This window comes from Pseudorca crassidens, chromosome 19 (genome assembly GCF_039906515.1).
Source record: "Pseudorca crassidens isolate mPseCra1 chromosome 19, mPseCra1.hap1, whole genome shotgun sequence".
Lineage (NCBI taxonomy): Eukaryota > Metazoa > Chordata > Mammalia > Artiodactyla > Delphinidae > Pseudorca > Pseudorca crassidens.
Window position 1 is genome coordinate 63,855,614 of NC_090314.1, and position 12,957 is coordinate 63,868,570.

A 12,957-nucleotide genomic window follows, 5' to 3' on the forward strand; every position below is an offset into this window, starting at 1 on the left:
CCCAAGTTCTGACTCAGCCGGTGATGCTGACATTGCTGGTCCAGGAGCTGCACTGTGAAAGTCGCTGGCCTAGAGATCCTGGTCCCAGGTGGATGTGTCCCCATGGCATCCGGCTCACCAGGGGCCCCGATGATGGGAGATTTCAGCCACGTTGGGGAAGAGGGTGAGGAAGACATCGGTGTGCGGGCTCCGGCCTCTGTCCCTTCTTATCAGAGTGATGGATGATTGACGGGCAGGGGCTTCAGCCCTCGCACTGTCACGAGCCTCCGCCAGCTGCACCTCTGAGCCTGCCTTCCTCTGCGGGAGAAGCAGCCTTTCCTCCTCCTTATTTTGCGTTTGCATACGAGTGCTTCTTCATCTAGACTATACGTTGGGGTCACCTGGAGTCTTAGGAAGCGCTTCAGAGTCTGAAATTCTGGAGTGGGGCCTGTGAGTCTGTGTGTCTCCTCGGTGCCCAGGTGCCGCCCCAGGTGCTGCTGGAAGGTGGGCCTGCCCTTGGTGTCAGGCTGCAGCCCCTGTGAGGCACCTCCTGCGTTACTGCCTGTGCACTGGTAGCTCTAGCCGCTGCTGCACAAGGGTTCACCTGGAGAGCGTCTAAAAGCTTGCCCCCGCCCCGACTAGAGATTCTGAGTTAGTTGTGAGCGTTGGAATTTTCAACCCCCTCCCACGCGATCCTAACGTACAGCCAGTTTAGAAACCACCAGCCTTTGCAGAGGAAAGAGGTGACTGCCAGGAGTTCAAGTGCTGCTGGACCATAGACTAGTCTGCCGGTTGCTTGGGTGGGGAGGCGGGCCATTCCCCCAGAGGGGGCTGCCAGTGACCCCTGGGGATCTCACTACGATGCAGATGCTGCTTCACAGGTTTGGGGTGTGACCCAGGTGTCACAGGTGCTGCTGGACCAGGCTGGTGCCGCGTCTCAAGGCTTGACCACAGGGGCCTCCCCAACACCCGTTACCCCTGGCAGGGGTGGCGGGGGGCAGCTCCTCTCGTGTTGAGGGTCCGAGGCTCTGGATCCAAACCTCCTCTCCTTTCAACGCCATCTTGACGTCTCTCGATCAGCTGGGTCCTGACGCAGGACGCCCGGCAACAAGGGTCTGTTCTAGTTTTGTAACATTGGATCTTTCTTCCTTCTCTCTTCACAGTACGAGATGCAAAAAATCTCATCCCTATGGATCCAAATGGGCTTTCAGATCCTTACGTGAAGCTGAAGCTTATTCCTGACCCCAAGAACGAAAGCAAACAAAAAACCAAAACCATCCGTTCCACGCTGAACCCCCAGTGGAATGAGTCCTTTACGTTGTAAGTTGAATCCTCTCTTCCTGATGGCTTTCCTCCCTCACATTGTTAGCAGTGATGAGCTGGGCTTTATAAACGTCTTTAAACATTGTTTCATCCCTAAGCCCTTCTCCTGTGGCAGCTAGAGAGGTAGTGTGGTCACCCCTGTCTGATGGATAGAAACTCGGTTTACCAAGACTTACATGACGCAGGCCCCAAATTACCATCAGTAACTTCTGTGCAAAAAAATTCTTTTACGTTACAGATGATATAAAAATGTATAGTGTGTCCCACCTCTTGATGGACTTAGGGTTTTTTTTAAGGGTTACAAGAGGGTGTAGGTAAGAGTTTAAACAATAATTTTAAAAACATGGAGTAAGTGAGTACCATAGAAGCTGCTGTTGCCACTGAAATGGGAAGATTATCCTTATGTCTCAGCAGGGAAGACTTCCTGGAGAAGGTGCCATTTAAAGTGGATGTGAAAGGAATGTGAGGATTTCAGAGGCAGAGATGGGAGGAGGGCAAGAAGGGAGGAGGGGGTGGCCTAAGCAAGTCAGGGGCAAGAAAGCACTGAGTGCAGCTGAGCACAGCAAGAGGTCCTCTTTGTAGAGGAGAACACAGGAAGCATTTGTGCACAACCAGAAGGTAGCTCTGTCTAGGATATAGATCAGAGGCTGTCCAGCTTTGCTCTGTGAAGGGCTGGATGGTAAATAGTTTAGACCTTATGGGTCATACAGTCTCTGTTGCAGGTACACAGCTATGCTGTTCTAGGTTCAAAGCAGCCATAGACAATATGTGTCTCATCAAACGGCCATGACTGTATTCCAATAAAACTTTATTTACAAAAGCAAGCAGTGGGCCTGATTTGGCCCTTGGCTCATAGTTTGCTAACCCCTAGTCTAGAGCCTCGTTAGCCAAGGGGCTGGTACTTTGTTGGTGATGGGGAACCCCAGGAAGAGAATTGAATACAAGATTCTTTTGAATCTCAGGCTCAGATCATGAGCATGTGACATCTCCCCCAAAATCATGATCAAGATAACCGCGCGTGTGTGTGTGTGTGTGTGTGTGTGTGTGTGTGTGTGTGTTCTTTCGTAGCAAATTAAAACCTTCAGATAAAGACCGACGACTGTCCGTAGAGATCTGGGACTGGGATCGAACAACCAGGAACGACTTCATGGGGTCCCTTTCCTTCGGAGTCTCGGAGCTGATGAAGATGCCGGCCAGTGGATGGTGAGGAAGCCCGAGCGTGTCTGTGTGAGCCAGGGGTTAATTGTCTGGAAATATTAGCACGACTAGAGATTCCGGAAACGGGCCGGTTTAAGTCCAGAGTGACTGTTGATCACCAAGTTACCTGGGTACCATCTCCCCGGGGGATGCATTTCAGAAACAGCTGGACTAGAGCCTTGGGGTGCGGGTGAGCCTGGGTGGTACCAGCGTGGGGCTCAGCCCCTCCTCCCCCCTGTCTCTGAAAGGTACAAGCTGCTGAACCAAGAGGAGGGTGAGTACTACAACGTGCCCATTCCAGAAGGCGACGAGGAAGGCAACGCGGAGCTGAGGCAGAAGTTCGAGGTGAGGAGACAGCGCGGCGGCTTGACCCCTTTTCCGCGTAGAAAGCTCCGCTCCAGGAAGGGCCAGGTGTTTGTGATCCCGTGTCTGGAAGGCAGACCGTCATTTAAATGCTACTCTTGTGCTTTACGTAAAGCGTAGATGTTGCGCAGTCACCTTCCTTTGCAAGCTGTGGACATTCTGTGGCTTTGATCGTTTAGAGACAGGAGATTGGAAACAGCCCAGAAGTGAGTGTGGCTGGTTCCTGTTTAAGGAATCGGTTTGGCATCAGCGGGGAGACGGCCCGGGTCTAGCCTCCTCCAGGTGGGCAGGAAGTCACCTGGGCCTTAACCTGGGAGGCTGTGCAGGTGTCATTATCAGGCCAGAAGCTTAATTTTCACTGCAGATCACTGGGAAGGGCAGCTCCTTCTCATCCTCCCCCTGGGTGCGTGTCTGCCTCTGTCCCGGTTTTGTCACCTGCCACCCCGACTTCCCTCTCTCTCCTCCTGTCAATCCCTGCTTCTCACTACTTAGCAGACGTCTCGGCCTTTCATGAACGTTCTTTCCTCCAGGCATCCGCCTTATGTTCCAAGTCACAGCTTTTTATTTTTCCCTGTTTCTCTAATCACCTGTGCGCTGGCTGTTGGAGGGATTCATTCTAGCAGCCCACGGAGTCTCTGTACCTGGCCCGTCCCTTGGGAAGCTTTCCCTTCCTCGGGCTCATTAGGATGCCCTGAAGAAGCGCAGGCGTGCACACACGCGTCTGCACAGAGACCTGCCATTGGCACTAACGGGACGATGCTCTCGTGCGCCATTGGCACTAACGGGACGATGCTCTCGTGTGTCATTGGCACTAACGGGACGATGCTCTCATGCGCCTCCTCCTCTTGCCGTGGCTTTCTTCTTCCAAGTAAAATCCTGTCCCAGAGACGCATACAGGTCATATCCAGAGAGACTGGGTTCCGAAGGACGTAAAACACAAAAATGTTCAAAGTGCTTTGCCACCGATACCTGGTTAAAGAGGCTGTTGATGGCAAACACTTAAGGGCAGGGGCTGCGAGCCTGGGTGCCCTTGGGAGCGTAAAGGGGTGAAATCGGTCCCCGAGAATATAAGTAAACGGCGGTGACAGCGGGCCTCTGGCCGGGTGGGACAGCGGGATGCGGTGCGCATGCAGGCGGCACCCCCACCCCGGGCCCCAGCCGACGGCGGCCGAGCTCGAAGCGGGTCACGTGCTGCCGGATCTTCCAGTGCTTCCAGGGAAGCCGCAAGGCCAGGTTTTCACGCGGCGCATGTTCTGATTCAGTTTAGCATCAGCAGCCAATTAAAGGTTGAACTTTGTGTTAGTCAAACATGTATCTGTTGCCTTAGACGCAGGGAGGATCCAGCCAGTGAGAACCAGCTTGTAATCTGTGCCCTCAAGAAACAGAGACGAAGTTCTCTGCGAAGAGGCTTACATAGCTGGAAGCATGGGGTGCAGGCTTACATAGCTGGAAGCATGGGGTGCAGGTGCAGGCTTACATACCTGGAAGCATGGGGTGCAGGTGCAGGCTTACATAGCTAGAAGCATGGGGTGCAGGCTTACATAGCTGGAAGCATGGGGTGCAGGTGCAGGCTTACGTAGCTGGAAGCATGGGGTGCAGGTGCAGGCTTACATAGCTGGAAGCATGGGGTGCAGGTGCAGGCTTACATAGCTGGAAGCATGGGGTGCAGGTGCAGGCTTACATAGCTGGAAGCATGGGGTGCAGGCTTACATAGCTAGAAGCATGGGGTGCAGGTGCAGGCTTACATAGCTAGAAGCATGGGGTGCAGGCTTACATAGCTGGAAGCATGGGGTGCAGGTGCAGGCTTACATAGCTGGAAGCATGGGGTGCAGGCTTACATAGAAGCATGGGGTGCAGGTGCGGGCTTACATAGCTAGAAGCATGGGGTGCAGGCTTACATAGCTGGAAGCATGGGGTGCAGGCTTACATAGCTGGAAGCATGGGGTGCAGGCTTACATAGCTGGAAGCATGGGGTGCAGGCTTACATAGCTGGAAGCATGGGGTGCAGGCTTACATAGCTGGAAGCATGGGGTGCAGGTGCAGGCTTACATAGCTGGAAGCATGGGGTGCAGGTGCAGGCTTACATAGCTGGAAGCATGGGGTGCAGGTGTGGGCTTACATAGCTGGAAGCATGGGGTGCAGGTGCGGGCTTACATAGCTAGAAGCATGGGGTGCAGGTGCGGGCTTACGTAGCTGGAAGCATTCAAGTGCCATGCCGCCCTCTAGGGTCTGGGGGCGCTTCAGGCGCCTCTGCAAGGCGTGGCTCTTGTCTGATTGCTTCTTCCTTCCCGTCACCATCTCCCCGCTCCCCCCCACAGGAGCACAGGTGCCTGGAACGCTGCCAGGAGGGCTGCTTCCCTGACCCCATGCCCCCCGCCCCCTGAGAAGGGAACCCTTCTAGAAGAGTGTCGGGACGGAAGGGAACCCAGGGGATAAGGAGACCCTGCCTGCGTCCCGCGTGGGGTACAGGTGTAGGTCACCGGCCGTGGGGCTCAGGGCCACGGGAGGTGCGGGGCGCATCTGGGGGAGGAGGGTGCTCGGGCCTCGCGGTGGCGTCGCTCGTGGTAACGTCTGAGGCTTCTCTTTGCTGGTGGAAGAACACTGACGCACGTCTCAGGCTTCATTTCCGTGGCTTCCTGGTGAGTGACCTTCCAGTTTTTCTGGGCGGTGAGTTTAGCTTTTTACAAAGGTCAGCGTTCCAAACTCAAAACAAAAACAAAACAACCCAGGCCAGAGGGCTTGAGGCTGGAGGGCAGCGTTTCTCTCCGGGGGCGGGTTAGGGGCCGCGTGCGTTGAGCCTGGCGCTGTTCAACGCCTCGGCTCTGGGGGTGTGAACGTCACGGACCCGGTGGTGGCGTCGCGGGCTTTGCTGAAGGGCCTCCCCCGTCCAGCTCTGTGAGCGCTGTGCCCGGGGCGCCTGGTGGACCACGCTCCAGACTTTCCTCTCAGCGCCCCCCGGCTGTGTCCCCAGGCTTTGCCAGTCACCGCGGCTCACTTAGAGCATTCGTAAAGCGCTCTGCAAGAGGCTGCGCGGGAAGCCGCTTGCCAGCATCACCGAGATGCTGAGAGTCTGGGGACCCCTCTCGTGCGGCCGTTCAGAGTGGGCAGATCGGATTCTAGGCAGGGCCTCGATTGTCCAGTGGTGGGGTCTGGAAATGGGGAAGTTGCGGGGTTTCCCCAGCACCAGACTGCTGTGAGCCAGGCTGTGAAGGCCAGGTCCACGTCGCAGCAGCCCTGGGTGGCAGCCAGCTTGCCCGAACGGGCCCCAGTGGCGTCAGGCTGTGAGTTGGGACGCTGCCTCTGGACGCCCCTGTTTCGTGCCTCTCAGCCCCCAGCCGCAGCGTGACCGCCTCCCAGCATCTACAGAATCCCCTGTGTTCCCTTCCCTCCATGTGATACACGCCGTGGACTTGCTTTCCATATCAGTGCTCCTGCCCCACACCCACTCTTTTACAGATACTTTCCCAGTTTGATTCAGCTGAGTGCAATTTTCTTTAAAATTTCAAGTTCCGTGGTGAATCAGGATTGGCTGAAACACAACACGACAGTTAGTCTTGTTAGGAACAAGCCTTCCTCAGTGGGATTGTAGAACCTCTAGTCTATAGGGTTATTCTTTCCGTGTCCAGCTCTGTTTTCTAGGAAGAGTTAACTCAACTCTGGTTTTCGAATCCTTCCCCGGAAATTAAAAGTCATTGTCTTATGAAAGAAAAGTCAAAACAAATGAGCGTTTACAACTCAGCCACTGCACTAGTATTTATCTGCTCATAATACGGGAAAAGATTTCAAATTTATTGTTGATTCTAGAATCTTGGCAAACAGAATGATCAGTGAGTGAAGCTCTTAGGAGCCCAGGAGAATCCCAGGATGGTTGGAAATGACCTTACTCTGTAATGCGTTGTCCCACCGGAGTTCGTCTGCCTAAAAGTCGAAGCCAGAACCTTGTGATGTGTTGACTGTGATGTTCATGGGCAGCGCGTCCGCGGGCCTTTAACCTGTTCCGTGTTTGTCTTCAAATAAAGTACATGTGGACCCCGATTCACAAACATAAATTATATATTTGTTCACTAATAAGGTTTCCAGCAATGAATAAAGCAAACCGTCCCCCCATCTGTGGAGGTTAGGTTCTGTACCTGTGAGCCTTGCTTCAGATCTTTTTGGGAACGATGCAGGAAGCGTATTGGGAAATAAACATAACCCCCTGTGCTGGTCAGTGAGCCCCTGGGCCTCCCGTCGCTGTTGAGGACATCCAGGTCTCCTGTTCCTTCCTCCCGCTCCCCGTGGTGAGGCGTGTGGTCAGAGGCCAGGAAGAGGGGCTGCTTTCCCTCAGAGGTGACCAGCGATGGGTTAGCCGTGCCCAGCAGACTTTCCTTAAAGGGTCCCCTGATAAATGCTTCCGGCTTTGCACAGCACGGGGTCTCTGGCACAGCTGCTCACCTCTGCCTTCGTAACATGAAAGCGGCCCCAGACGAGGTGTCAGCAAATGGATTTGGTTGTGTTCCAACAACACGTTACTTACAAGAACAGGCGCCGGGCCAGCTGCGGCCCGTGGGTTACCAGCCCCTGGCTCAGCCCGTGGACCCGAGAGTCAGACCTGGTTCTGCCACCTATTAGCCATGTGACCTTCCTGTGTGTGTCCTTCACTGTATGGGAATAATAGCTGTATTTACTTCACAGAACTGTTTCGAAGATTAGTGAGGAGGAAAGTTCTAAGAGCGCACTTGTGCGGGTGTTAGCTCCTAGCATCCCGCTCTGTATGCTCCACTGCAAAAGCTGGGTTACTGAGGGCACTTTTTTTTAACTTTAGGAGCTTCCCTTAAAAAATGAGTTTTCACGTTGCAATCATGCTGTAAATAATGGGCACGTTCGAAGTTCTGTAGACCCGCCGTGTGATGAAATAGAGCCTAACGGTAAGAACTTTGTCGCCGTTTAATAACATTGTTTTTATGGAGGGATCTGTCCTCATTTACATTGACACGGATTTCTGGAACATAATGTGTGTAAATTGGGAACTTCGTGTAACTGGCAATGGATCAGATAATCCCTGGACAAAACAGGGTTTCAGCAGTTCTCAGGGGAGGAGAATTCCGACGCTGAGGAGTCAGTCTGCATGGGCGCTTCTGCAGGGGCTTGGTTTAGGGTCCCGGTTAAACACTCCAGGTGAGCACATCTGGAAGGTGCTGGCTGTAAGCCACCGGGAATGAAGGCAGGTTATATAATTAACCACCAGGAGAGTGGCGGCTAATGACTGATGAGGTCAACGACAGAAAGGGCCCGCCATCCACTCACACGAAAGCCCAGCAGCTCTGCGCCTGCCATGTTGCTGTTTAGATCTCTTGCCAAATCCGGGGTCTGGACCTTTCGCATCTTGAGCTATGCCTGGGGACTTCTACACGACATTCAACTTAGCCGTTGGAAGAAAGGGTATCTTCTGACCACACCTGTTCCTCGTTGAAAAAGTTTTCAGAGGACCTACTGGCATTTGTCCATTTCCCTGGTTATTAGTGAGCTGGAGCATTTTTGCCTTGTGTCTGTCAGTCGGCTGACTCTTCCCCGGAGCCATCTGGGCCACGTCTACCTGCAGAGTTGGGTTTGTCCCAGAATCAAGAAAATGGGAGGAGGAAAGGGGAGGCGAGGAAGAGGACCCCTTCCCTCCCTAGGGTCTGGTGCAGAGCCTTCTCCTAAGGCCTGGCCCCTCATCCCTGGGCACGGCCTTCTAACCAAGACCAGCCGTGCTACCCAGGGAGAAACTGAGCCAGAAGAGACGAGAACCTTCATCAGGTTTTAATCCAGTATCACTGCCACTACCTCTGACTTGTATTCTGATGACTCTCAGGTACAGATGGGCTTTAAAGGAACTCATTTCTACCTGTGGGGTTGCTTGTCTCCCACACACGTCGTTACGGTTATAGGAGAGTCCGAGGTTTAAAAAAAAACGTCAAGCAGCTTTCCTCAAAGGAGGCCTCACCCTTCTGCCAGACTGTCGTGGATTCGTCACTTTCATCATTTGTTTTAGATAATTTAAAAAACAACATGATAAGGAGCTAAAAGCACCTTCGTCTCTTTCTCTTCTTGCTACCCGCCTTGCTCCACTCCAGCATAAGTGAAAATCTAATATTAGAAAGAAAGTTAAGAAGCAAAACAGACGCATCTATAGCGGAATTAAGACAGCAGAGGCCACGCGCTTCGGGCTTTGTCTGCGTCGGGATTCTTCTGTTGTCAGAAAATAATGGAAAGTAGTGCCCAGGGGGAAGGCCGGCAGACGATATTTCATAAATAACTCCGTGGAGTATAAGCGTTCAGGAAAACAAGATGAATTTATTTAAATTGCAGTGTGTGAGCTCCCTGTAGGGAAATAGTTTTAAAGTTCTATAGAAAAGAGAGAAATTGATGACCATGTGTGAGACACGGCAGTTGCTCGTGGGGTGTGGTCTTGACCACCATCTCTCCTCCTGTCCCTTCAGGAGCAGGAGATAATGGCTAAGCTCCAGGCGTTTTCTGTGTTGAGCCCGGGTACCACGTTCCTTTGAGAAGTGGTAGTGCCTCGTGTGGTTAAGAGCCCAGCCCTGGGGCTTCCCTGGTGGCGCAGTGGTTGAGAGTCCGCCTGCCGATGCAGGAGACACGGGTTCGTGCCCCGGTCCGGGAGGGTCCCACATGCCGCGGAGCGGCTGGGCCCGTGAGCCATGGCCGCTGAGCCTGCGCGTCCGGAGCCTGTGCTCCGCAACGGGAGAGGCCACAGCAGTGAGAGGCCCGCATACCGCAAAAAAAAAAAAAAAGACTCTGAGCCCATTATTGGGTGCAGATGAGTCTAATTTTTTTGCATGGCCAAGTAACTATATTAGAGACAGGGATATAAGAAAGCTGGGGTGATATTTGAGTTATCTGGTAATTTAATAATACACATTTCTAGTAATAATCTCAAAAGTCACAGTAAAATCTATTGAGATTTTCGGGTTAGTTGGAAAGTTGTGAGCGGAGGTCAGACATCCAGGGAAGTGAAGGGGCAGGGCACCTCTGGCCTGTCTTCTGAACACACGGTTGTCTTACGTCTCGTGTTGTAGTAAACGTGTGACCTGAAGACTGGGATCCCGGAGCTATGTTGATTTGAACAGGTATTTTGGAAATAGGTGACACTAGCTTTTGTGGCTGAAATATTTTATTTGGAAGACTTGTTTGAATAGATTCTACAGAATGTCCACTGGTCAGAAGCTAAAGCTGGATTAGCAGTGGCTTCTGTCAGTAAGGTATGATGTGCCTTCACAGCTTCTTGTATTTGTGACCATTTGGTCTAAACCCGAAAGAAGCCAAGATAAAATTGATCCCCATGGCGCATGAGGATGAGCTGCTTTGCGGGATCTGTGGTGGAGCTCCACACACTACTAGCCAGGATCACCCTGGAAGCTCTGCAGATGCCTGAAGATCACATATGTGTCTGTTCTTATTTATTCTGGGCAAGCGTTTTGAGATTATCCTTGTTACTGATTAACAAAACATGATCCGATTATGCTTAGAGTTAAGGTATTTTAAATCACCGCACATGAGACTCAATTGCTAGGTTATATGTGGAAAGAGCAAGCAAGCATTCTTCTGTTTACTGGTGTTGAAATCGGATTTTCCAAAAGCCTCCATTGTCTTTGAAGACTTCAGCTAATTCAGGATATCTTCGATGGGAAAAAAATAGTTCATTGGAGACCCTCAGATAAATTGTAGCTGTTTGTTGATTTGATCTGGCCTGCCACTGTTACTATGGAAACCTGAGTACTTTCAGATGACCTTTTGGACACAGAACAGAAAATCTAAGTGCCCTGATACGGATTCTGCTTTTTTCCCCCCTAAATGGCTTACATAATTACTTTCTGAACTGTGTGATGTTAAGAGGGGAAAAAAATCTATAAAATGTACATCAGTTAAAAGAGATTTTATTTTAATCTTTGTGCTTCGGTTCTGTCTTAGGAGCAAAATCTTAAACTAAAATGGGACAAGGCTTGGTGTTGGAAACCATTTTCACCCTCCATTATTAGATCATTGTAACGGGGTTAGCCCTGCCCCTCAGCAGAGCAAACTCCAGGGAAGCCTCTGAAAGCAACTGCACAGAACTTTTTATTAGTCTGTGAGGGAGGCTGAATGCATTCATATTACAGCAGGGCAACATGTTTTCAGTATAATTTATCTTATGGAAGTGATTTTCTTGGGAAACCAGAAGAAGACAGTACACCCCGGTCGTCTGTTCCATCCTCGTGAATTCCTGAAATGACAGAAAAGCTTTGTGTTTGTAGCCGTGGAGGTAGCCTTGTGGCTGGGTGTTGCTGGTTGAAGAAACAGGGCAAACCTAGTACTAGCAGCAGTTATCACGTGTCCCCAGGCCCTGGTCCCCACAGGGGATTCGCGGGTGCCAGCCTGCTTCCCCCTGTTGACAGGCATGGGAAGGAGGGAAGAGAGAGCCAGTGTCCATCGACGTGACGTAGACGTGATGCACGTGTTTATCAGCTGAGGAGCGCAAGGCCCCTAGAAGAGAAAAGCTGGAATAAGGATAACAGCACACTCGACGGTGTTGGCTGTCTTTCGCAAGGAACGTAGCCTACAGAGAATTAGGACTGTGGATCCCTAGAGAGGTGATCCCAAGGTCTCTGAAGGGGGGGTGAAACCTTCATGCTCTTGACCCTGGCAGCTCCACGTCTGCTCCGTGTAACAGCAGCATCTGGGGGCTTTGACATTAAACACGTAAACACGCGGGAGGCGGCTGCTGGGGGTGAAGAGCACGGTTCTGGGTCCGGCCGTCCGGGTTCGAAACTGCAGAATCTCAGACCCCGTCCTGGACTCGTACTGGGTCAGAATCTGCATTCTAACCACGTCCCCAGGTGATTCGTGTGCCCGTCACAGCTTGAGACATGCCGGTGGAGAAGACGTGACCTGTTGACTAACAAGTAAACAAGTTCAGATTCCAGGGTGTTTGTAGTGAGGGCAGACTCCATCACCCCCGTATCCATGGCAAGTGGCGTGGGGTCACAGCCAACCACGTGTCCACTTCTTGGTTTTAGTGTCTCATTTTATCATTTTTCAATTTTATGGAAGTAGAGTTGATTTTCAATGTGTTAATTCCTGCTGTACAGCAAAGGGATTCAGTTATATACGTATATATACGAGTATATGCATGACCTTTCTGTTTATCCCACCTGTCCACTTTTAAATGGTTGGGGAAAAAAATCCCAGAAGAGTAATATTGTGATACTTGAAAACTAGGTGAAATCCAAATTTCAGGGTCCGTAGAGTGTTAGCGACACAGCCGCGTCCACTCATTCCCTTGCTGGCTGTAGCTGCTCTCAGGCTACAACAGCAGAGCTGAGTCATGTGACAGAGACTAAGACCCATGAAACCTAACAAAATACATGTTGTCTGGCCCTTTCCAGAAAAAGTTTACTGGCCCCTGGAAAGATGGAATAACGGAATATCAGAGCTGGGAGGGGTGTTAAAATCATCCTCATCAATGGGAAAACCAAAGCACAGAGGAATTTAGTTGAGCTCGCGAGTAGCAGGACCCAGCTCCCATCTGGCATGAGGCTTCTCTCCCCTGTCCTGGTCCTGTCCCCCCCGCACCCATGACACCCTCCCCGAGGTGTACGCCACGTTCTTTCACGCATCTCAGAACCTGCTGTGTTCCCTTGGAAAGACCCGCCCTCCTCTGCTTCCCTGTCTCAGGCTCATCGGATCCTAGCCCAGCCTTTACATAATCCTCCAGCCTTTTAAACTGGCCCGACGTTTCCTTGTGCAAACTGAAGGCCGCTGCCTTGCTGGACACGCCTGTGAGATGTGTCGCCTTCATGAGTCCAGAGTAAGAACCTTGGGTCCTGCTCTGAATGCTTTGAAATCTGAACGTCAGGCCCGCGAGGAATCCACCTTTTCCTGGCTTTTGTCGACATCGCAGGGAGGCCGTCTGAGCTCAGGTGTGTGTCTGGGAAGAGGAGGGAAGCCCTTGTCCGGGGCCGAGGCCCACAGTCTCCCTCCGCTTACACCCCAAGTCCCTCAAGCACTGGGGCAAACCCACACGTGCGATGAATATGGTCACCCTTGGAGATGGACCAGCTCCTTTCCCACCCTGCT

At 52.0% G+C, this 12,957-nt stretch overlaps 1 protein-coding gene and 1 long non-coding RNA gene across 5 annotated transcripts in view; both read left to right on the plus strand.

The window, feature by feature from the left end:
• Positions 1–12,957, plus strand: part of PRKCA (protein kinase C alpha) — a 365,590-nt gene that overhangs the window by 289,650 nt on the left and 62,983 nt on the right. For all 4 annotated transcript variants that reach the window (XM_067717472.1, XM_067717473.1, XM_067717475.1 and 1 more), the window contains 3 exons: positions 1,143–1,299; positions 2,371–2,505; positions 2,748–2,844. In XM_067717472.1, coding sequence (XP_067573573.1) covers positions 1,143–1,299; positions 2,371–2,505; positions 2,748–2,844 — 389 coding nt within the window. The remainder of the gene's footprint in view (positions 1–1,142; positions 1,300–2,370; positions 2,506–2,747; positions 2,845–12,957) is intronic.
• LOC137213095 (uncharacterized) lies at positions 2,851–9,452 on the plus strand. The gene is made up of 3 exons (XR_010937780.1): positions 2,851–4,455; positions 4,532–8,005; positions 8,156–9,452. It is a non-coding gene; the product is annotated as an uncharacterized lncRNA (long non-coding RNA).